We start from the raw sequence: 25,982 nt of genomic DNA, 5'->3' as shown, positions 1-25,982 counted from the left end.
AGTGTTTTCACTCGTGAGCACTGGGTGTAGGTAATCGGCAAATGAGTGTGGCATTTTGAATGGCAGTGTTTTCCAAACGAAACACAGGACATGTTAGTTTTAAAAGATGTGTCTAATGTAGAGAACTGTGTTTAGTAGAAAGTGTTTTAAAATTGCAAACTGAGTGTAAAGCAGATAACGTACTTGCAATTTTGCAGACTTGGTTTTAAGATTAGGTACATGAGTTTATGGTTTCACTGAGTGTGCCTCAAGTACCACTTTTAATGTGTAAGCGATTGTAAAAAAACAAAAACGAATTGCATTCCAGGTGACTTCCATATGAAGCTGGTTGAGAGAATGCCAAGAGTATGCAAAGCTGTCAAGGCCAAGGGTGGCTACTTTAAAATACAGTTGAAGCCGGCAGTTTTACATACATACATACACCAGCTAATTTTCAGGTTTCCCCCCTCTCCACTCGGACAAATTCCAGACCGTTCAGTACGTGTTGCTTGAGAACATGCTCTTTGCTAAGAATTATATATATATATATATATATATATATATATTTTTTTTTAACCATTTTAATTGAAAACAATCACAGTGAGGTACTTAATTGTTACGCAATTTGTTTTGATATTGAGATAAAAACAGCTGCTTTGGTCCTGTTTAAAAAACAGTTTTCTGTTTGAATGTTATGTACAATACAAATGATACAGCTCAAGCCAAAAACATGACAGCATCCTCTGAGGGGATAGCAAGCATTTTTGAAACCGTCTGAATGAGATACAAGTTTGAGGTGGGGTTTTTGAAGTGTTTCTCTCACTTATGCTTTGGCCACAAATACAAGTATAGGATGAATCAAAAACACTATTTGGGTAGGAGTTAAGATGTGCTTTTAAAAGTGAGACTTTCACCGGACAGTTAAGGCCAAGGCTTGAGTAAGGACTCTATAAATATGGCTCTGACTATAACTACATGAAACACTTCAAAGATACATTTATTTTAGCAGAAGACTACAGCAAGAGATTTAACTAAACATTTTTTATTCCATTTGGATGATGTAGATATTTACATTGAATGCATCATATTCTTGGCACGTTGACAAACAAGACATGGTGAACCTGCTGAAAACGATAAACAACCAGTGAGCGATTTATTGACATTCACAGCATTACTGACACCTGATTATTATGGTGATTGTTACTTGTGTTTACACAGATATTAGTAGTCATTTCAATTGATTTGTCATGATACTACAGATGCTAAACTACAGCAGCATTTTAGACATTGAGCAATAGAGCCAAACACATTCTAGATATAGCAGCTCACTGATGCAACATGAAAAAAAGTAAATCAGTTTAGATTTGAACTAGATGACGAGGACCTTGATTGAAAAAAATAGATGTGCAAAACCACCTTTATGTCTGATTTTATACCAGACATATATATATATATATATATATTGAAAAAAAAATATTACCTACAATTTATGTCCCCACCTAGGGTCCGATTCCAAATATCACATCTTCTGCAGCGGGTAAACGCAAGAGTTGGTTTAATAGGAAATTCACAAACTAAAAAACAGCTTTAAAAAAAACAACACTTGTTAACAGACAAATGGTTGGACAAAAACTAAAATACTAAGAACAAGGAGTATTACATTTAGCTTCCACAGGCTGCCAATTCTGATCTTTACCAAATGATTGACAAAAGAGTTGATCTGATTGGTTAAAAGGCCAATTAGTGGACAAAGTTCAGAACTGGGCTGCCTATGTAAACGCAGCCAGTGTCAAGACACTTTACAATTTGATTAAAAGCCATATGTCATGTATATAAAAAAGGTTTCACATCAGATTGTTCATAATACACTCACTCACACACATACAAAACACACTCACAGGCACACATACCCCGATAGTGGGGTGAATCACCATTGAACTGGATTCCAGTTCTCTAGACGTTTAGACAGGCAGCCTAATTCTGATATTTTTTTTCACAAAATTGTTTATGATCAATCAGATCAGCTCTGAGAAAGATCTGATATGATTGGTCAAAATACCAATTTGTGGAAAAAAGATCAGGATTGGGATGCCTGTCTAAACACAGGCAATTTTACACTGGCAATTTTGCACAGAAGGAAAGACACAGATCAGGTGAAGAACCAAGATGAAAAAATGATGTTTTTTTTTAAGAACCTTAAAAAGGGGAAATCAGCAGTCGCTAATTACATTTTTGGACTTATAAATGAATGATTCTTGAAGAATAAAATGTATAAATGCCTCCATCAGAACCCAAAATCTAAGCTTTTACTCCAATGTTTGTAACCAAAGTAAATGTAAACAAACACTATATAGCCTCAAAACATGGTTAAAACTCAATGTTGATATCATGAATGGTCATCCCAATTTGAGAATAGTTACATTTCTCCAGCCCATCCCTCAGCTTTTTACCGAAACCGGGGATCACTCTTCGTTATTGTTTCCTCTGCTGATTGCCGCTGTAGATTGAAATATGTCAAATTAAAGATTCGGATGCACTCTTCAAATCCCGCTGCAAGGATTTTTTAAAATAGCAATTTGCATTGATTTCTGATTGAGTAGATGAAGTAGCCATGGTGAGCGTTGGCACTTTGGAGTCTAGGGCCTGGATTCAATCAGATCAAGCATTAACCAGTGGTAGCCAACACCTGCATAGCTGGTGTTTAGAAGGTGCTGGAAGTGGAACTGCTTTAGAGCTGAGCGGCTGCTCGTGCGGTTATTGTCACCAAGCCACACCCGTCCCACTCACGTTAGAAGTTCATAACGAGAAAGTCTAGGCTATATAGAAATAATGACACTCAAATTGAACATCATTAACCTAAATAATGAGGATTCATATATCAGCCTAATCGAGGTGTATATTACAACACATTCCCGTGTTTGAACTTGTAACAAGGCTGCATGGGATTATTACTAATGCGACTCGTCACATAAAATGGAAATGTCCGCAATAGGTATCACGCCGGGAGTTCCTGATTTGACAGCTCTAACGCCGTTACACCTACGACATTCAATGAATAAAAGCAATGAAACTGCTATGCAGTTGTCAGTTATCGCAGGTGAAGGAAGAACTGATTGAATCTAAACTTTGTGCGCCGTCACTCATCACTGGTGGGCGGGGACTGTGAACAGGGCTTCTTCCGGCATCCGTGAAATGTCTACATTCTGTACAATGAAAAGAGAGAGAAAGCAGTCAGTACTAGGACACAAGGTTAGTTTAATTGAACCTTTTTCTCTCTGTTTAGCTGTGTTCACATTGGCAGTTTGAAGTGACTCAAATCCTACTTATTTGCATATCCGATTCGAAAATCTGTCCTTTTTCCTGCAGTCTGAAGCCAAAAAGTACATAAGATTGGATACCTAGGTGGTTTGACGTCGGTTACAATCCGATTTCTGGCCATGCAACTTCTGTCTGAACGGTCAAATCAGATTTATGCCCTCAAGTGGTTTATTATTAGTCATATTTATTTTTTCATTTTTTATTTAACTAGGCAAGTCCACTAAGAACAAATTTTTATATATCTTGTTGCTTGCGTGTGGTAGCAAACTAGCTTCTAATTGTTTACATAAAAATGAGCGAATGTGCTAGAAAGTTAAACAGCTACCTAGCTAGCTAGTTGAGTGCTGTGGCTAGCCAAAAAGGACTGGTTTTGAAAGTTGGATCATCTTATCTTGAGGCTTTAAAAGTGTTGTTACACTATGATTTTGAACATTCAAAGCAAACATCCATGGCAGGCATCGTTGTCACCTTAGCACGCTACATAACGTCTCAGTGATAGGAGGCACGAGCACCACTACCAATCTGCCTACACACCAGTCATTACTATGACTTCTGTAGCCTTGTCAGCAAATGAATGCTGTCTAAACACACAAATCCGATTTGGTAACTTGTAACTTGCTGTTTGGACAGTCAGTAGTACAAATTGTATTTGAAAAACAAAAAAAACGTATTTGAGCATTAAGGCCTGCAGTGTGATCAAGGCTTTTGAGAGTGCAAGCCCAGTAAAGAGTGCTTCTGTCTGGGGTACCTACCTCTGGCCTGTCCCTATGGGTGTTCACAGCTTCCACATTCAACCAGACAGACTCTACTTTACATCCTACATGGACAGGATGGGAGACAAAACAAAACATGTTCCTTCGTCAGACCACTAGAGAGCAGCAGCAGTACACTGGGTCTAATACACAGTTCAACACTACTAAGGTACATAAAATATAGGTGCAGTGTAAAGGATCCAGGTGTTCCGAATCAAATGGATAAATACATGTCATGGGAGTAAATATGCATGGAATAAAGCAGGGGTGCAACTTTTATACAAATATAAAACACTAAAGCACACAATGCCACTTTTTGTATCACAGTGTAATGATACAACTGTGGGGGGGAGACATACACAAAAATGCTATTTCAGAATGTGTGGGAAGGGGGGGGCAGGTCCCCAGTGAAAGTTGCATCCCTGGAATAAAAGCATCTCATTGAAACCACTATGCTGTGTTTATTAATACTTTCATGCAGTTATTGATAATAGTGTACTCACCATACGCCACAGGGGTCAGCTTCAATACAGTGTGCAAAGGGCACTTCAGGTAAGGCAGCTCCTCTGAAGAACAAAAACAGAACAATGTTGTAAAAGCCTAAATGGATTCAATTGAGTTGAGTTAGAGCTACTAAAATCATATACCAATGCTTCTCTGATCATGACTGATGAACAGCACATGCAGAACACTCACTCTCCTATAGTTTGTTATTGAATAGTAGGAATTAAACCGTACTACTGGGGTGTGTTGGGTATTTTAAGAGATATATGGTACCTGCACTCTTATCCAGGAAGTAAGCGAGCAGGCAGCGCATGACAGCCTGGTGACAGATGACCAGGACGTTCTCCTGCCTCTCCAGCTCCATGATGACTGGCTCCAACCGCTGCACCAGGTCCTCATAGGACTGAGGGGACAAGTAGAGGCCTGTTAACACACACACTTTGTCAGTCAGTGTTGGTGCTGTGATGGACTCACCTCTCCTTTAGGGTAGCGGTAGCGGTATTTGTCCTGGTCTCTCAGTGAAAACTCCACAGGGAAATTAACCTGGATCTCCTCATACGTCATCTCTTCACACACACCCTAGGAGAGGGAAACAAAGTAAAACAAGCTGTTTAACAGCAGGGTTAGGATACATGGGAAGTGGGAACCACCAATCCCATTGGCATAATCGTAGATACACTATGAAAGAATAAATACAAACAAAACACCAAGTCTAAACACACATGCAACAAAAAACTAAAAGGTTGTTTAACAGCAGGCTTAGGAGACATCACATTGAAATTAAAAGGACACATTCAATTCATATTTTAGGCCAAAATTGCATACACACACACGACTTACAGCATCGATCTCGTTGAGAGCCTTCCACTGCTCATAGGGGACAGCCACGGCCTCGGCTGTCTGAATGGTTCTCTTCATCTGACTGGTCCACACCTTCAGATTATTAATGTTTTGCTCCTGGATAAACTTCCCCAGACACTTTGCAAACTGACCAACAGAAAAGGGAGAGAAAGATTGTTGCATATACATTTTTATTACGGAAAGACAGACGGCCAAACCAACAAACCTCCTTGCCCCTGCCAGACAGGCCTGAGTCTCCTCCGATGCGTCCTTTGACGTTGAGGTCACTCTCTCCATGGCGACACAGGTAGATGGAGCGTGGTGTGATGTGGATATTCATTAGGTAGTAGACAATGCGGCTCTGGATGTGGTCCAGCACCCTGTTCACCAGGTATCTCCGGCCCACGTCCATGATCTTAATGTAGGACAGATCCCTGGGGTGGGGGATGGAGTAGGAGTGACTATCAGATCTATTAGCAGTGTGAGGTTAAGACTGCTGACCTTGTCCATGTGTATTCTGAGTATGTGTTTGCATTCTCACTTGTCCAGTATCTTGTCAAAATGTATTCTGAAACCACTAGTGTGTGTGTGCGCGTGCTCACCTGTCTAGAAGCTCATCCAGTGGCTGGTAAGAGTTCTCGTAGCACTTGATTCTCTTCATGAAGTCCTCGATGACCTCCTCTGTATTACAGTCTATGTAGTCAGGACTACCCAGCTTCACTTGCTGCACAGACAGATATGAAATACAGACAGTAAGAGGAAATACAGACAGTAAGAGGAAATACAGACAGTAAGAGGAAATACAGACAGTAAGAGGAAATACAGACAGTAAGAGGAAATACAGACAGTAAGAGGAAATACAGACAGTAAGAGGAAATGAGTCGAGAGAAAAAGAGGAAAACCATCTTGCGTGTCTGAATGTTTGCCAGGGCATATCAACAGAAAGATAGTACAAATTATTCATCAGGAGGCCTGTCACACAGGAATATCAATTATTAAAGCAGAAGTCTTGAATTTTATGAGCAAGTATGCTTAATAATGTCTGATCTTTTATACAACCAGTGACACACGAACAGTGCTGAAAGATAGCAGAGATGACACGCACCGCTATGTTCTCTGCAATGACATCAGGGTCTTCACACACAGACTCCACAAAGAACACCTGGGAGGTTGAAAATGAAGATTCAGTATAAAATACATTACAGTGAAATATACTGTACACTATAAGAAAAGGTAGTGAAGCCAAAGAATAGACAATAACTACAGATAGTAACACCTGGCCCTGTGGTTCCATACCTTAAAGCCATTCTGCTCTGCAAACCTGGTGATGGTCCATCTCCTCTCCCTGGTGGTGTTAGTGGCATCAAACACCTGAGGTAAGGAACATCAAACTCCAGTCAGTCACAACATCCTCATTGCATTCAGGTAAGGAGTCCCGGCAGCATCAAGCAAAACATGAACATGTATAGGAGTTGCTGCACTTACCCAAACAAGTCTTGTAGACTGAAGAGCAATAGTGGGAACAAGGGTGCACATGCCAAAACACAAGTTATTCTCTGCATAGTAGGCTAGATTAATTACATACCTGTATATTGAATTTAACATTCAAGACAGCCCTGGCATTTGAATACATGTAACGAATGTACATAAATACATTCAGTAAATGTAATTACCAAGCAAGAAATAACTATTGGCGTGTGCACCCTTTTCCCACTATTCAGCAACATCCTCATTCACACTGTGATCATGAACCAAACAAGTCACCGTGGGCCTGATCTGCTCTACTCACCGCCACCTGGCCTCCCTCCACAGTCAGGTACTGGCACACATCATTCAGCGCCGTCAGTGCACACTGCCTATGGGTGGACACGAACACAACAGAATCAGAAAGATGGCAAGAAACTACTTCAAGAGACAATGTAGGTACAGATCTATGATAATTAACTGAATTGAAACTTTGCTAAAATAAAGCAACTGGGTCAAAATGTATTTTGTGGATATTAATGTAAATAGATACAGTTGAAAGAGGGGGGGGGGGGTGGAAAGAAGTATCTGCCTAGTAGAGCCCAACAAAGAGCCTATTCCCTGTAACTTTGGCCTGTAATGAGGGATAAGGGAATAGAGTGTTGAGTTAGGCCTAACTCATTTCAATCCATCAGCCCTTCTCCAGCCTCACCTCCTGATCTTCAGCCCCTCTTCATTGTCTGGACGGAAAAACTCAAAAGACTTGTAGATCTTCACACACTCCCTCCTGTACTGACCCACGTTGAACTCTAAACAACACAGATACTTTTAGTCAAGATTAACATGTTTATAGGGTAAACCCTATTCCCTGTGTGTATGTGTCTATGTGTGTGTGAGACCGAGAGAAAAAGCTTGACCTAGTACCTTTGGTTGGCACACCAATCCAGTTGAGATAGCGGGTCAGCTTCTTGGAGATGTAGGTCTTCCCTCTCGCTGGGAGGCCCACCGTCACAATGAGGGTGGGACAGTTGGTCATACATACTGAGAGAGAAAGAGGAGATACAGAAAAATAGGAAGAGAGAGACAGAAAGTTGAATGAACACAGACATTGTGAATATCAGTGGAAGGTACAGTCTATTGTTGAATCAAGTGGGACCTTGCCCCATTAACGCAGAAACGAATCGAACAACTCAAGACGTTAATTAATGCGTAGACTGGATGGAGTAGCTTTGGGTGATCATTTGAGTGAAGGTAAAGCAGACACAAACAGATACATGCATTCACAACGAGAATTAAAACCCCTAGCATATCTGAACCAACTGAGGAACAATGAGAATGTAGAATGGAAAGAGGAGAAGTAGGCATGAATTGTGTTGTTGACAGAGGGAATCTAGGAATAAAAATAAATTAATAAATTGCTCCCATACCGGAGAGCAAGTCAAACAGACTATGGCTTTGCAAAGGCTGGTGAAGCTGTGAGACACATATTTGCAGATGTAATTATACTAGGGTAAATAGACCTGACGCTAAGAGGGATCCACAGACTGCACACAGGCATACTATCCGATGAGCCTAGAACAACCAACGTACAGTGATCAACTACAAAACAGCCTTATTGAAACCATCAACAAAAGTTCAAAAACAGTGATACAGCATAAAACGCTGACCAACTGCTTGCTCCTAGTGCTGAGGGCAAAAAAAGCATCTAATGACGTACTTAGCTTTTCTACGAGTGGTCTGAGGCAGGCATTAGATTACGAGCTCCTACGAATGTTGAAACGATGAACTTAGCCTTAAGATGCTTTTGGTAAACCGGGCCTGGTTTGACAAAGTCATCCTGTGGCCCTCTTCTAAACAGAGGAAAAGTAGCCAACTGTACTACAAACTCTGGCTGCTAACAGGCTATCCCTCCTCCTTGGTAAACAAGCAATTGTAATCCCCTCCACTAGCCCTATGAAATCACACCAAGCCTGGCATGGTTCTGTGTTCTAGTATTTTTCCAATTACTGTGCCAAATACCCAACGAGCCAAAGTGGGCACAACCACCTCTGAAATCTTCAGCGGTTGCACCTGAGGGAGAGAGTCGAGCTCAGCACAAGGGAGCATCTGGAATAGGTCAGAGGGAGAACAGTGTTTTTTTAGTGTGAGGACACGGAACAAGTCAAACCTAAAATATTACAGATTCCAAGCAGTGGCTGACTGAACCCTTGGTTAACTCAGCGAAAAGTAGACAGAGTTCCACAGGAGGTGAGACAAACCAAGACTGCAGAGTAATCATCTGCTGCCTACCTACCACACACAAATGACACTGCCCTCCACACAAACAACATCTATCTTCTGCAACACAGTTATGCAGCAGTATACCACCCTGAATCCCATTGCTGGCTTGCCTTTGAAGCTACGCCTGGTCAGTCCTTGGATGGGAGATCAGATGCTGCTGAAAGTGGTGTTGGAAGGCCTTTAGGGAGCACTCTTCCCTCTGATCAAAGGAGATCCCAATGCCCCAGGGTAGTGACAGGGACACTGCCCCAAGTAGGGTGTCGTCTTTCGAATGGGACGTTAAACGGGTTTCCGGACTTCCTGTGGTCACTAAAGATCCCATGACACTTATAGGAAAAGTAGGGGTGTTAACCCAGGTGTCCTGGCTGAATTCCCAATCTGGCCCTCATACCATCATGGCCACCATCCCAGCTTCCAATTGGCTCATTCATCCCCTCTTCCCCCCTGTAACTCTACCCCAGGTCATGGCTGTAAAAGAGAATATGTTCTTAGTCAATTTACCAGGTAAAATAAAGATGAATTAAAGAAATATGCCCTCTAAGGAAATGTTCTTCATAAAACCGTCTGGGGAAACCCCTGTTGGGACCCGAATCCACAGTGAAGGGACATATGGAAGTTCTGTAGTGAATCAGTAAGTTTTCCCCAACTGTTTGTTTTGGACTTTTGACGATGGTTGGCTGCCTGTTATTCTGCCGCGCAACAATAACAGTGGCTCATATTGATCGTTTACCAGTCCCTTCTCAATGCTGCTGGGACATAGACAGGTGGACCAAACAAACAAATACACAAACAGGCGCTCCTGTGCTGTCCGTTCCATAAGTTCAACGTCGCCTTCACTGTGCATATATTTGCTCAAATTATGTTTAAAGGGCGGCTGAACTCACAGAATTTGCCTGGGCTTTCTGCTGCTCATTAAGAAAAACGTCAACAGTGAAGTCAACGTCAACAGTGAAGAGGTGACTCCGGGATGCTGGCCTTCTAGGCAGAGTTAAAGAAAAAGCCATATCTCAGACTGGCCAATAAAATAAAAGATTAAGATGGGCAAAAGAACACAGACACTGGACAGAGGAACTCTGCCTAGAAGGCCAGCATCTCATAGTTGCCTCTTCACTGTTGAGACTGGTATTTTGCTGGTTTGCTGTATAACCACCAAAAAAAAACACAAGTGTTAAACAAATCTAAATATATTTCAGATTCTTCAAAGTAGCCACCCTTTGCCTTGATGACAGCTTTGCACATTCTCGGCATTCTCTCAAATAGCTTAATGAAGTAGTCACTTCGAATGCATTTCAATTAACAGGTGAGCCTTGTTAAAAGTTCATTTGTGGAATTTCTTTCCTTCTTAATGCATTTGAGCCAATCAGTTGCGTTGTGACAAGGTAGGTGTGGTATACAGAAGACAGCCTATTTTGGTAAAAGACCAAGTCCATATTATGGCAAGAACCTCTCAAACAAGCAAAGACAAATGACAGTCCATCGTTATGTTAAGACGAGGTCAGTCAATACGGAAAATGTCAGTGCAGTCGCAAAAAACATCAAGCGCTATGATGAAACTGGCTCTCATGAGGACCGCCACAGGAAAGGAAGACCCAGAGTTACCTCTGCTGTGATGAAACTGGCTCTCATGAGGACCGCCATCGGAAAGGAAGACCCAGAGTTACCTCTGCTGCAGAGAATAAGTTGGTTAGAGTTACCAGCCTCAGATTGGAGCCCAAATAAATGCTTTACAGTGTTCAAGTAACAGACACATCTCAACATCAACTGTTCAGAGGAGACTGTGTGAAATCAGGCATTCATGGTTGGATTGCTGCAAGAAACCACTACTAAAGGACACCAATAAGAAGAAGAGACTTGCTTGGGCCAAGAAACACAAGTATGGACATTAGACCGGTGAAAATCTGTCCTTTGGTCTGATGAGTCCAAATGTGAGATTTTTGGTTCTAACCGCTGTGTCTTTGTGAGACGCATAGTTGAATGGATGATCTCCGCATGTGTGTTTCCCACAGTGAAGCATGGAGGAGGTGGTGTGATGGTGCTTTGCTGGTGACACCGTCAGTGATTTATTTAGAATTCAAGGAACACTTAACCAGCATGGCTACCACAGCACTCTGCAGTTATACACCATCCCATCTGGTTTGTGCTTAGTGGGACTATCATTTGTTTTTCAAAAGGACAATGATCCAACAGACCTCCAGGCTGTGTATTTGACCAAGAAGGAGCGTGATGAGTGCTGCATTAGATTACCTGGCCTCCACAATCACTCGACCTCAACCCAATTGAGATGGTTTGGGATGAGTTGGAGCGCAGACTGAAGGAAAAGCAGCTAACAAGTGCGCAGCATATGTGGAAACTCCTTCAAGACTGTTGGAAACGCATTCCAGGTGAAGCTGGTTGAGACAATGCCAAGTGTGCAAAGCTGTCATCAAGGCAAAGGGTGGCTACTTTAAAGAATCTAAAATATATTTTGATTTGTTTAACACTTTTTTGGTTACTACATGATTCCATGTGTTATTTCATAGTTTTGATGTATTCACTATTATTCTACAATGTAGAAAATAGTCAAATAAAGAAAAACCCTTGAATGAGTAGATGTGCAAACTTTTGACTGGTACTGTAAATAAATCAGAGGCACTGCGTAATGGGCAGGTTTGTCTCAGGTCCTGCTGCTATGAGTGGATAGAGTGTAATCAGCCATCAATCATGACAATTCGCCCTCGTAAATCATAGTCCACAGATGCTAGGACGCCATAGTCCGGCATCCCTGTGACACTAGCTACACTGCCCAACCAACATGTCTCCAGTACATGTACTCTCTTAATTTGATTATGTTGACAGTTTGAGAAATTGTCTGAGCTGTGCTGAGAATTTTAAAAGATTGAATGCCAATGGTCCAATATTCTAGAACATTGCATACGTGTACATGTTTGGTCTGAGTCCGCAGATAGAGACGCTAGCTATAGTCTGGCATCACATTGTGACATAGCTTCGTAGCGCTCTGAGACCACCATCCACGGGACTAACAGCCCTAATGCGCACCTAGCCAGAATTTCCAACCACTGCACTGCGTCCATTTGAACGTGTTGACAGTTTTGATTGAGCCACGCAGATAATTCGAAAATCGAGAAGTATGAAAGCCAATGGTCCAATATTGTAGAACACGCGTTTTGGACATTTGTGGCACTTTAATGGGCAAGTGCATGATTGTAATCCAAACCAACCCTCATGTAAATTGTGACAACCTCAGTTACACACATCTCACAAAACTCGGAATAGACTGACTTTATGACCAAAGTTATCCTACTTACACGATTTAGTCAATTTTGCAATTGGAATACGTGTTTGACTAATACCGATGCCACATATGCAATTTCCACTAGATATGTTGGTTTTAGCATTCAGTTTCCATTTAAACATGATTAGTTAAACAATAAAATAACCTTGTTTTACTCTACATCGGCATGGTTGGGTTGATCGGTTGTGCGATCACGGGCCAACAGGCGCGTTGTCATGTGCGTGTCATCTGCCTGGTCTAATTCAATTCTGAGCGCTTCCATACCCTTTCGGTATCATAGGCCATTTCTCTAGCAATTCATATAGTCATAGCCTATGCGTAATTGCAATATTGGCATGAATAAACATTTTGAAATGGAAATAGTGGATTCAATATTTGGCTAGTCCCTTGAAGAAAATCCTGACCTTGTCATGCTGCGCAACGCCACTGTGTAGAACACCTGGGTATCTCGAACTTCGATGAAGTACAACATATCTACATTTGTTTAAAATATAAAGTATTTGGCCAAATCGAGCATACCCTTCCGCTGCGCCCATGTGCTGTTGGCACAAGCCGGTGTTTCTCCAAGGCAACTTACCCCTTCTTTGTAAAATGTGTACAAAGAGCCCGTTTTTCCATGGCATCCATATTTTCTTCAGCGGGTTCTGAGTAAGCTCACGGGGTGATGTTGCCATTATATGGTATTCGTTGGAAGTCATCCCGACAGAAGCGATATTCTACTTAATGACAGCTAGTTTGAGCAACAGAGCTGCGAGGGAATGATATCATTTTGGCTGAGGAACATAAAACGTATATCATTACCGTAATGTCACTACGCTGAGCGCATTAAATGGTGTAGGCTACTTTTATTATCATTCAATAGTTGAGCAAAACGTTGTAATTTAGGCTATTTTCTGTTTATTTACGTTTCTATGAAGATGACCTACCATTAACTCAGAGCATCTGTGTGTGTGTGAGGTCTGACTTTATTGTATGGGGCTTACTTGAAAAGGGATGCCAGTGTCAATGACTTCCCTGTTTTAGTCTACAGGCCTAGGCTTAAATGCAACATTAACATAATAACATGCCATGTTATATAGGAATACTATTAATGCTCCAAATACTGTCAGAGTTAGGAGAAAATATACATAGCCCGTTTGATTTTAAAATGCTTCAAAATGCATTGTTCACGTTTTAACAATATGGCTACTGCATGCTACAATTTAACAACACAACTGTGCTTGTACCGTAATATCATAGAACAGTGCCCCAAAAAGAGGGGCGCACTAAACTAAAGTAGGGGAGGGATAAGAAACGGGTCTTCCGCTGTTCGCATGCAACGCACATGGACAGAGAATGTTGATGTGAATTTAACCAATCACAGGTGAAAAGAGGAAATGCATCATCCAATGGTAAGGCCGACACATTGGTCAGGTGGGCGTGTTCACTGCATGGGATCTAACGATAAACAACACAACACATCATGCTAATTCATGGCATATGTTCACGTTAGTTAACAGCAGTCGGTCAGCTACCTGGCCAAACGGGGTGATACGCGGTAGTGTAAAGTACTTAAGTAAAAAATACTTTAAAGTACTACTTAAATAGTTTTTTCAGGTATCTGTACTTTACTGTTTATATTTTTGACAACCTTTAATTTGATTTAGGAATGTAGTGAAGTAAAAGTATGTGCTTTTTACTCCTTACATTTTCCCTGACACCTAAAAGTACTTGTTACATTTTAAATGCTTAGCTGGACAGAAAAATTGTTAAATTCTTGCACTTATCAAGAGGACATGCCTGCTCATCCCTACTGCCTCTGATCTGGCAGACTCACCAAAGACAAATGCTTGTTTGTAAATGAGGTGTGAGTGTGCCCCTGGCTAGCTGTAACAATAGTGCCATCTGGTTTGTTTAATATAAGGAATTTGATGATGATTTTTACTTTTGATACTTAAGTATATTTTAGCAATTCAATTTGCTTTTGATACATAAAAGTACATGTAAAACTCCAGAGTGGCGCAGGGGTCTAAGGCACTGCATCTCAGTGCTAGAGGCATCACTACAGACAATGGTTCGATTCCAGGCTGTATCACAACCGGCTGTGATTGGGAGTCCCATAGGGCGGCGCACAACTGGCTCAGCGTCGTCCGGTTTAGGGTTTGGCCGGGGTAGCCGTCATTGTAAATAAGAATTTGTTATTAACTGACTTGTCTGGTTAAATAGAACCCAAATACTTTTACTCCAGTAGTATTTTACTGGGTGACTTTCACTCGAGTCATTTTTTTTATGAAGGTATATTTACTTTTACTCAACAATTGGGTACTTTTTCCACCACTGGTGATACGTTTCCCTACACAGAAAGTGTCATTGAAACAGAGTTGATTAAAAGTTAATTAAAATGTGTATTATGCCACTAACAGTCGGTATGTGCTTTGAACTGTAGCAATAGGATAAACACAGCTTCTAACCAGTGTGTTGTTTTATTGTGCCTGTATCGTAATATAATAGAACAGTGCATCTGACAGCACATTATGCTAAAAAGAGGGGCGCACTCGGCGAAATGAAGGGGAAAGGTTAAGATAACACGCTAGTTTGCGAAAAATACGTCTTCTGCTGTTCACATGCAACGTACATGGACAGTGAATGTTCATGTGAATTTAACCAATCACGGGTGAAAACGGAAAATGCATCGTCCAATGATAGGGCTGACACATTGGTTAGGAGGGCGTGTTCACTGCATGGGGATCTGAAGATAAACGCAGTGGTCAAAGAGTGGGAGGTGTACAATTCATTCATGTTCAGCAATTCGAACAAACTGTTCAGAACAAACTCCCTTCCTCTGCATCAAAATAACCTGGATGAAAATAATCCAAGGTAAACATACCACACACAGTACATAACTGTATTTTGCAACAACACATCATACAGATTCATAGCATAGATTCACAGGTTAGTTACAGCAGTCGGACAGCTTTATCCACTGTCTTCCTGGACAAACTGGGTGATTATGAGTTTCCCTAATCAGAAACTGTCATTGAATCAGAATCGATTAAAAGTGAATTAAAACACGTTTATTATGCCATTGACAGTCGGTCTGTGTTTTTAATTGTAGCAATAAGATAAAAAACAGCTTTTAACCAATGTGTTGTTTTATTGGCCGAGCTGACAAAGTTCTGCTAATGGACAGAATATTGAATCATGTTGCAATATTGTAGCTACAGTTTTCCCAAATTGCCAGTACTCACTTTCAGAGTAGAGGGATCATAGCGCCCCCTTGTGGCATTTCCTAGCGGAAAACTGTGGACTTTCTAAAAACACTGGGAGGGGCTGTGTACCCACTCAATCCCCCCATTGACACCAAGTAACATAGTAATGGAGATAATACAATCATATCTACCTACATATACACACACACACTACCGGTCAAACGTTTTAGAACACCTACTCATTCAAGGGTTTTTATATGTTTACTATTATCTACATTGTAGAATAATAGTGAAGACATCAAAACTATGAAATAACACATATGGAATCATGTAGTAACCAAGAAAGGTTAAACAAATCAAAATATATTTTATATTTAGCCACCCTTTTCCTTGATGACAGCTTTGCACACTTGTCATTCCTTCAACCAGCTTCATGAGGTTGTCACCTGGAATGCATAACAGGTGTGCCTTCTTAAAACTAAATTTGTGGAATTTATTTCCTTCTTAATGTGTTTGAGTCAGTTGTGTTGTGACAAGAACAGCTCAAATAAGCAAAGAGAAACTACAGCCCATCATTACTCTAAGAAATTAAGGTCAATCAATACGGAACATTTCAAGAACTTTGAAAGTTTCTTATGTTCAGTCGCAAAAACCATCAAGCGCTATGATGAAACTGTCTCTCATGAGGACCGCCACAGGAATGGAAGACCCAGAGTTACCAGCCTCAGATAAATGCTTCACAGAGTTCAAGTAACAGACACATCTCAACATCAACTGTTCAGACTGTGTAATAAGGCCTTCATGGTCAAATTGCTGCAAAGAAACCACTACTAAAAGGACACCAATAGGAAGAAGACACTTGCTTTGGCCAAGAAACACGAGCAATGGACATTAGCCCGGTGGAAATTTGTCCTTTGGTCTGATGAGTCCAACTTTGAGATTTTTGGTTCCAACTGCCATGTCTTTGTGAGACGCGGTGTGAGTGAACGGATGATCGCCGCATATATATATTTCACACCGTAAAGCATGGAGGAGGAGGTGTTATGGTGTGGGGGGCGGCTTTGCTGGTGACAGTCTGATCTATTTAGAAATCAAGGCACACTTAACCAACATGGCTACCACAGCATTCTGCAAGCGATACACCATCCCATCTGGTTTGGGCTTAGTGGGACTATCATTTATTTTTCAACAGGTCAATGACCCAACACACCTCCAGGCTGTGTAAGGGCTATTTTACCAAGACGGAGAGTGATGGAGTTCTGCATCAAATGACCTGGCCTTCACAATCCCCCAACCTCAACCAAATTGAGATGGTTTGGGATAAGTCGGACCGTAGAGTTAAGGAAAAGCAGCCAGCTAGTACTCAGCATATGTGGGAACTCCTTCAAGACTGTTGGAAAAGCATTCCAGGTGCAGCTGGTTGTGAGAATGCCAAGAGTGTGCAAAGCTGTCATCGAGGCAAATGGTGGCTAAAATATATTTTGTTTAACCCTTTGATTACTACATGATTCCATATGTGTTATTTCATAGTTTTGATGTCTTCACTATTATTCTACAATGTAGAAAATAGTAAAAATAAAGAAAAACCCTTACAGCCGTATTCTAACATTTATGAACGTTTTTTCCCTTCAAATCAACACACAATACTCCATAATGACAAAGCAAAACAGGTTTTTAGAAATGAATATAACCCCTCCCCCCCCTGGAAATATCACACTTACATAAGTATTCATACCCTTTACTCAGTACTTTGTTGAAGCACCTTTGGCAGCAATTACAGCCACGAGTCTTCTTGGGTATGATGCTACCAGCTTGACACACCTGAATTTGGAGAGTTTCTCCCATTCTTCTCTGTAGATCCTCTCAAGCTCAGTCAGGTTGGATGGGGAGCATCGCTGCACAGCTATTTTCAGGTCTCTCCAGAGATGTTCGGTGTGGTTGAAGTCCGGGCTCTGGCTGGGCCACTCAAGGACTTGTCCTGAAGCCACCCCTGCGTTGTCTTGTGTGCTTAGGGTGTGCTTAGGGTCATTGTCCTGTTGGAAGGTGAACCTTCGCCCCTGTCTGAGGCCCTTAGCGCTCTGGAGCAGATTTTCATCAAGGATCTCTGTACTCCATTTATCTTTCCCTCAATCCTGACTAGTCTCCTAGTCCCTGCCAGTGAAAAACATCCCCACAGCATGATGCTGCCACCACGCTGCCAGGTTTCCTCCAGACGTGATGCTTGGCATTTAAGCCAAAGAGTTCAATCTTGGTTTCATCAGACCAGAGAATCTTGTTTCTCATGGTCGGAGAATCCTTTAAGTGCATTTTGACAAACTCTAAGCAGGATGTCATGTGCCTTTTACTGAGGAGTGGCTTCCATCTGGCCACTCTACCATAAAGGTCTGATTGGTTGAGTGCTGCAGAGATGGTTATCCTTCTGGAAGGTTCTCCCTTCTCCACAGAGGAACTCTGGAGGAACTCTGAATTTACCACAGGTGGACTCCAATCAAGTTGTAGAAACATCTCAAGGGTGATCAATGGAAACAGAATGCACCTGAGCTCATTTTAGAGTCTCACAGCAAAGGCTCTGAATACTTACATAAACAAGTTTTATTTTTTATAAATTAGCAAACATTTCCAAAAACCTGTTTTTGCTTTGTCATTATGGGGTAATGTGTGTAGATTGCTGATCATTTTTATTTATTTAATCAATTTTAGAATAAGAGAAGGGGTCTGAATACTTTCCAAATGCACTGTACTCTAATAGACCACTAATAGGACCTGCAGTAATATGCTGCATCCAATGTCATTCAGAATAGGGATAGAACAACAGAGGCTCTTCATATTACTTTAACAAGTCCTAGGCACCTGGTTTTATAATCTAATGTGTGTTGAAGAACGATAGTTTTTAAAACATTTTATTTTAACCTTTATTTAACTAGGCAAGTCAGTTAAGAACAAATTCTCATTTTCAATGACGGCCTAGGAACAGTGGGTTAACTGCCTTGTTCAGAGGCAGAATGTCTGATTTTTACCTTGTCAGCTCGGGGATTCGATCTAGCAACCTTTTGGTTACCAGCCTCCCCAGTTACAGGAGTTGTAACTCCAGTTCTATGGGTGGAGCAGAGCCCCCGCTGCCTAGGCAGCAAATAGCATGAGAGAAAATTATGCACACACCTGCAGCCAATAGGAGTACAGGTGTCCCTATATAAGGGGACGCTTCCCCTCAATCAGCCTTCCAAAAAATTAACTTCAGCGAGACTGGGGGTCGGCAGGGCCTTAAGTCCTATGGGGCTCCGCTCCACTCATAGAACTGGAGTTACAACTCCGGTAACTATCGTTCTATATTGTGGAGCTCCGTCCCATAGGGGAGCTCTGCTCCTAGTGGTTTATGTCGGAGCGAAACGGTCCAAAATGTACTCCCTGCCGAGCCTAACACTTCCCACTTAAAGAAAGGTTGGGCCCAACAATGGCTGCAACAGTAACACACTGTGAAAACAGACTGCGTCATAATGTACTGGGTCCTCAGTCTAATCCACCCTACGCAGTCTAAAAGGCATAACCAATGACTAGTGCGCAGACAAACAGAATATGAGTCATACTAATCTGTACCACCAGATAGATGAGCTCAAAACTGTCAATACTAAAGATTGGTCTAATAGTACTGTAACACCAGTTACAGAAACTATTTCCCCTAATCCTTCCGCCCAAACACAGTCATAGACCTGTGAGCAGGATACAACACATGACTCTACTGTGCCACATCCCCAGCCAGGAGTCATGTCATGTAGTCATTCTAATAGGAAAAAGCAGACCTGATGGAAACCCTGTCCATTTGTTCTGCTTTTCCCACCTTAATTCTAGCCTTCACCTCAGCAAAGCTGAGTAGAGGCTGAACCAACTTAGAAGACATACTCACTGATTTCTCAGTGTAACCCACCACACTCAATCCACAGGCAAAGCCAATGATTCATGGGGCAGATAATCGAATATGGACTAGACATTCCCTACTGTACTGACAAAGTCAAACAGAGGTCATGTCGCACATGCCTCTCTTTGCCAAAAAGAACGGACCTAATGGGAACCCAACACAATAGTCCCGCATCTTTTCGGCCACGCTGAGTACAGAACGAGCTAAAGAGTTAGTCGACATGTCCAACAGGTAGAATCAGATAAAAGGAGTTAGTGACGACCACAACACCGCTGCACAAATATCCTCTACCCCAGTTCCTCTGAAAAGGGCCGTAGACGCCACTACTCCATGAGTGGAGTGGGCTCTTACGCCTTGAGGTATTGGTCGCCCAGCTGCCTCATAAGCCGTCTCAATGCCTTCACAAAGCCAATGACAGTCGCTGTTTCGAAAGTGGTCTACCCAGTGTACTAGCACCGTGACACACAAACAGCTCAGGCGATGACCAAATCATCAGCGTGTTATGTGCAGCGCACGGCAAGGCGCGCACCGGGCACAAGCGTGAAGTCTCTCCTCCACCGAACTTTCCCAATTCACAGCGAACGTATGAGATGAATTACTGTCTGTGTCGTGTGTGCCATTACCAGCTCTGTTGATGGAGCCAGAACCACTAGGTTGTCTAGGTAGGCTAATAGCCTTCTCCCTTGACGACGCAATGGTTACAATGCCTCCTCCATGCATTTGGAAAAGGTGCGAGAAGCCAGGCCGTAGCCAAATGGCATCCTCGCATACTCGTACGCCACCCCTTGAAAAGGCGAAACGCAGAAATTTCCTGTGACGCTGATGTATCGGCACATGAAAGTATGCGTCCTTAATCTCTATGCTTATAAACTCAGCAAAAAAAGAAACATCCTCTCACTGTCAACTGCGTTTATTTTCAGCAAACATAACGTGTAAATATTTGTATGAACATAACAAGATTCAACAACTGAACAAGTTCCCCAGACATGTGACTAACAGAAATGTAATAATGTGTCCCTGAACAAAGGGGGGGGGGGGTCAAAAGTAACAGTCAGTATCTGGTGTGGCCACCAGCAGCATTAAGTACTGCAGTGCATCTCCTCCTCATGGACTGCACCAGATTTGCCAGTTCTTGCTGTGAGATGTTACCCCAATCTCCACCACAGCAACCGGCAAGTTCTCAGACCTTTCTGGGGGGAATGGCCCGAGCCCTCACCCTTTGATCCAACCCAACAGGTCCCAGATGTGCTCAATGGGATTGAGATTCGGGCTCTTCGCTGGCTATGAACACTGACATTCCTGTCTTGCAGAAAATCACGCACAGAACGAGCAGTAAGGCTGGTGGCATTGTCATGCTGGAGTGTCATGTCAGGATGAGCCTGCAGGAAGGGTACCACATGAGGGAGGAGGATGTCTTTCCTGTAATGCACTGCATTGAAATTGCCTGCAATGACAACAAGCTCAGTCCGATGATGCTGTGACACACCACCCCAGACCATGACGGACCCTCCACCTCCAAATCGATCCCGCACCAGAGTACAGGCCTTGGTGTAACGCTCATTCCTTCGACGATAAATGTGAATCCAACCATCAACCCTGGTGAGACAAAACCGTGACTCGTCAGTGAAGAGCACTTTTTTCCAGTCCTGTCTGGTCCAGCGATGGTGGGTTTGTGCCCATAGGCTACGTTGTTGCCGGTGATGTCTGGTGATGACCTGTCTTACAACAGGCCTACAAGCCCTCAGTCCAGCCTCTCGCAGCCTATTGCGGACAGTCTGAGCACTGATGGAGGGATTGTGCGTTCTTGGTGTAACTCGGGCAGTTGTTGTTGCCATCCTGTAACTGTCCTGCAGGTGTGATGTTCGGATGTACCGATCCTGTGCAGGTGTTGTTACACATGGTCTGCCACTGCGAGGACAATCAGCTCACAACGTCCTTCTGTGTGTGCTCAACTACGCACTCATAGTGGGCTGTGCTACACGCAGAGTGGTGAGAGGAAGATAGAGAGAGAAGGAACTTGAGCGGTCTCAGTTTTGTTATGGAAGAGGTTCTCATGTGACAAAGTCAAATGGAACACACTCTTAATTAAACTTCTTGACGCTACCCATTCCTTAAGCGGGATAATTGTCATCAGCAACCACTGAATAACATAGCGCCTCAGTCAAATAATATTACTAAAAATATTAATATTCATGAAATCACAAGTGCAATATTGCAAAACACAGGTTAGTTTTTTGTTAATCTACCTGTCATCTCAGATTTTGAAATTATACTTTACAGCGAAAGCAATCCAAGCGTTTGTGTAAATTTATCGATCGCATGACAAAACATTAAGTACACTTAGCATCAGGAAGCTTGGTCACGAAAATCAGAAAAGCAATCAAATTAATAGTTTACCTTTGATGATCTTCGGATGTTTTCACTCACGATACTCCCATTTACACAACAAATGTTCCTTTTGTTCCATAAATTATTTTTATATCCAAAATACCGCCGTTTGTTTGGCGCATTATGTTCATAAATCCACAGGAAAGAGCGGTCACGACAACGCAGACAAATTCCAAATAATATCCGTAATGTCCACAGAAACATGTAAAACGTTTTTTATAATCAATGCTCAGGTTGTTTTAAAAATATATAAATCGATAATATATCAACCGCAAATGTCTTTCACAGTAGGAGAGGGAAAAACAACAGCTGTCCAAATTCTGTTGCGCGAGCAAAACTCAAAACTTGACGCGATGTTATCGTTCTGGCTAATTTTTCAAAATAAAAGCCTGAAACTATGTCTGAAGACTGTTCACACCTTGAGGAAGCGATAGGAAAAATAATCTGGTTGATATCCCTTTAAATGGAGCAATGGGAGGCTATGGAACATGGAGTTTTCTAAATAGAGGATACTTCCTGGTTTGATTTTTCTCAGGGTTTCGCCTGCAATATCAGTTCTGTTATACTCACAGACAATATTTTGACCGTTTTGGAATCTTTATAGAGTTTTCTATCCTAATCTGTCAATTATATGCATATTCTAGCATCTGGTCCAGAGAAATAGGCCATTTACTTTGGGAACGTTATTTTTCCAAACATAAAAATAGTGCTCCCTAGCTTCAAGAGGTTTTAACAAAAGGACACATTGGCTCCTCCATCCCTTTGCAGGGGTGGGGAATGAACAGTGGGCGCTGTCACAAGAAGTGCTGTGTTCTCAAAGGTCTTCTCCCCTTCGTCCCGTCATAGTCATCGTCTCTTCTGACTGCCTCTCAGCTGCCAGGGCGACGAAATTAAAACCTCTCGTTGGTTGAGCCGCTGTCTTCTCTGGTGCTGCTGGAGGGGCCCGCTCTTGGTACACCAGGTGCAGCTGCTTGGCGGGCTCTCCGTCTGGCCGTAGACCCAGGTCTACTGGAGACGGTGGAGCGAGGGGGTGCCTTTGAAGCTGCTCTAGACCCTCCTGCAAGTGGCAGGTGTCTAGACAGCTGCTTCTTCTCCTCCTCCTCAAGCATCCAGAAATGCACCCCTGCATCTTCAACGGTGGTTCCGATGAGACCGCAGTCAGAGATGGAGGCGTTCAATAGGGCGGTTTCGTTGGTCTCCTTCATAGCCGTTAAAGACAGCCAACGACATCGAGAACAGGATATCGACGGTGGGTTCGTCCTGAGATTTCTCCTCTTCTGGGCTTCTTCAGACCAGTCCTGTCGCTGAAGATGATGGGAGGCTGATTGAGGGGGAAGTGTCCCCTTATATAGGGACACCTGTTCTACTATTGGCTGCAGGTGTGTGCATAATTTTCACTCAGGCTATTCGCTGCCTAGGCAGCGGCACAAACCACTATGGGGCAGAGCTCCACGATATAGAACAGCACAGATGCAACATTTGGTAACAAGATGACGTTCACATCTCCCCAAAACTCTTAAAAATCAGTACAGTACAATACTGGACTCTGCTCTAGTGAGCTTTACTGTACTCTGTACTGAACTGAACTCTGCTGTACTGTGCTGTACTGTGCTTATAGCCGTCTATAATTGGTTCAGATTTGGTCCGGTCCAAATCTGAACCAATCATAGAAGTCTATGTTTGGACCAAATCAAGGCCAGTCTGGAAAAAAAAAACGACATCTGTGGATTTTGAAATCAAGGCCAGGGTGAAATGTAATGTAATCTCTTTCTCATCGCCTATGGATGTTTGCTTTCGGTTGGTGCTCAGTGGTTGAGGATGCTGGTTACAGTGAATGGAAAGAGAAGGGGCTCATGGGTAGTTGTCAGTTAAATTGTGAAGATGGGGAAGAGAGGGAGGGGTTGTCCAGACTGGTTTCACACTCTTTCTTTGACCACCAGATGACAGAATGAGAAAGAAAACATTATGAGTTGACCATAACAGTATGCCAGTGGAAGGGAAAACAGTAGCAGGTGACAACTATGCCTACTATGATTTCCTATTGTAGCCAATCGCAGTCATTCTGTTAGTGATTTCTCAGTCCTTCCATTACCGATTTGGTTATAGAATTATGGTTTTTAAATCACTTAATAAATCAAAATTGTTATCAGTAAAAACAAGTGATAGGTCTACCTTTTCTTGTTACTTCTGTGAACTTTCATTATCACCCCTCCTCATGAGGGAGAGATATTAGAAAATATCTTAAAAGATGTGGGTTTTTGGTAACAAAATGACAAGGCACTAGGCAATATTTCTTAAACTTACAAAACAAATCAAATTTATAGAAGGCAAATCCTTTCCGCTAAACTACATTTAAATATTAGTAGTTGGCAGGGGTCTATTTCAATATTATTGTGTTTATGTATTTCTAATACATTGGTAAGACAAGACAATTTAATACATATCTAGATAAAAATGGGCTCCGGTCCAAAAACTATATTTTAGTTTGAAACGATTCGGTTTGATTAGAGGAACGAATTGGTGTGATTTCGTTAGATGCGATATACATTTGTGATACTGACATTTGTTGCATAAAACACATTCATTTTCCATTCTAAATTAAAATCTGCTGCCAATGGAGCTCAGCCTCTCTGAGCTGGATTTGTCAGAGCTGACTTCTTTCTGTGTGTGCATGTCAATGATGTATATGTCTATTAGTCCATGAGCAAGTTTTCATCCAATATGTTGCGAATACAATATTGTAAATGATGAAAGTATTGTTGGTAAGATAGGAATGCTATTTTAGGTGTCATGAGAACTTCTAATCATATCCTTTTGCACATCCATATCCTGTAGCCACGCCCGAGTGAGGTCAGAGAGTTTGTCAGCATGACGGAACGCCCCTTTTGACCAGGAGTGCATAAAGGCTTGGAAGAGGAATCAACCTTTAGACCAGGAAACGTGAGGCGAGAACTACATGTTTTAAATGGTTGAAACTGATACCAAAACAAGGAGGAATATCTTGTTTTTGTATTCAGGATTCGGACCACGATGGACATGAGCTGCAGCTCTTCATGTCTCTGGAAGGGGAGTTTATTTCTTCATCTCCTGTTGAGGTTCAGAGTTTCAAACATTTAAAACATGTAGTTCTCGCCTCACATTTCCTGGTCTAAAGGTTGATTCCTCTTCCAAGCCTTTGTGCACTCCTGGTCAAAAGGGGCATTCCATCATGCTGACAAGCTCTCTGACCTCACATTACTGTCATCATCAACAATATTGTATTCACAACATATTGGATGAAAACTTGACAAATAAAGGGGTTGCTGAGGGTAATTAGCTATAATTGGGCTATTAACTCACTAACTAGAAAATAACATGAACAAATGTGCACACTTGGCAACATGAGGCTTTGGTCTCAAAACAAGTGTATCTTCTCGAGATCACTCAAGCCTGTCATTGCAATTGAATTCTCCAATGCGATCAGCCTAAAAGAAAATCACAGACTGATTATTGCATAGTTATATTTGTTATGGATTGCATTGATTCAAACAATTCTCACAGTAGAAGAAACCATTGATAGTGTAAATTAATGGGTCAAACTTGAGTAAAATTGATTGAAGTTCAATCTCGTGCATCTGCGCAGGCTGGTATTTCTTCTACACGGCAGTCCTGGATGAGCTGTGCACCCGCACAACTTAGAGGGAACATTGGGTCCCTCTAAGTCCCTACGGGAGTTGCAGCGACCCATTTGACACCACGAAATTAGGGAGAAAAAAAATATATAAAAAAAATGGCCAAAATGAAACAAATAAAAATAGCTTCTTAGCCAAGAGCAGTTTCTCAAGCAAGAAATTAGCTAGGCTCCCGAGTGGCGCAGCGGTCTAAGGCACTGGACCGCAGCGGTCTAAGGCACTGCATCACTACAGACCTGAGTTCAAATCCGGGCTGTGACCAGGAAACCCATGATGCGGCGCACAATTGGCCCAGCGTCGTCCGCGTTAGGGCAGAGTTTGGCCGGCCGGGATTTTCTTGTCCAATTGCACTCTAGCGACTCCTTGTGGCGGGCCGGGCGCCTGCAAGCGGAC

General features: G+C 42.2%; 1 protein-coding gene across 2 annotated transcripts in view; it reads right to left on the bottom strand.

The window, feature by feature from the left end:
- Positions 1–1,005: 1,005 nt before the first annotated feature.
- LOC110494292 (6-phosphofructo-2-kinase/fructose-2,6-bisphosphatase 4) overlaps positions 1,006–25,982 on the bottom strand; it is a 35,433-nt gene continuing 10,456 nt past the window's right edge. The window contains exons 1-14 of one of the 2 annotated variants that reach the window (XM_021569237.3): positions 13,007–13,216; positions 7,782–7,898; positions 7,570–7,666; positions 7,183–7,249; positions 6,690–6,764; positions 6,499–6,555; positions 5,996–6,117; positions 5,620–5,827; positions 5,394–5,540; positions 5,028–5,132; positions 4,827–4,956; positions 4,553–4,615; positions 4,050–4,114; positions 1,006–3,182 (exon numbers count right to left, since the gene is read on the bottom strand). In XM_021569237.3, coding sequence (XP_021424912.3) covers positions 3,123–3,182; positions 4,050–4,114; positions 4,553–4,615; positions 4,827–4,956; positions 5,028–5,132; positions 5,394–5,540; positions 5,620–5,827; positions 5,996–6,117; positions 6,499–6,555; positions 6,690–6,764; positions 7,183–7,249; positions 7,570–7,666; positions 7,782–7,898; positions 13,007–13,127 — 1,434 coding nt within the window. In that variant the 5' untranslated portion in view covers positions 13,128–13,216 and the 3' untranslated portion in view covers positions 1,006–3,122. Of the gene's footprint in view, positions 3,183–4,049; positions 4,115–4,552; positions 4,616–4,826; positions 4,957–5,027; positions 5,133–5,393; positions 5,541–5,619; positions 5,828–5,995; positions 6,118–6,498; positions 6,556–6,689; positions 6,765–7,182; positions 7,250–7,569; positions 7,667–7,781; positions 7,899–13,006; positions 13,217–25,982 lie in introns of those variants that run through there. The other variant, XM_021569238.3, reaches the window with a different exon arrangement.

This window comes from Oncorhynchus mykiss, chromosome 17, assembly GCF_057628025.1.
Source record: "Oncorhynchus mykiss isolate SJ-2025 chromosome 17, ASM5762802v1, whole genome shotgun sequence".
NCBI lineage: Eukaryota > Metazoa > Chordata > Actinopteri > Salmoniformes > Salmonidae > Oncorhynchus > Oncorhynchus mykiss.
The sequence above is the reverse complement of the archived record's forward strand: the minus strand, read 5'-3'. Positions and strand labels throughout refer to the sequence as shown.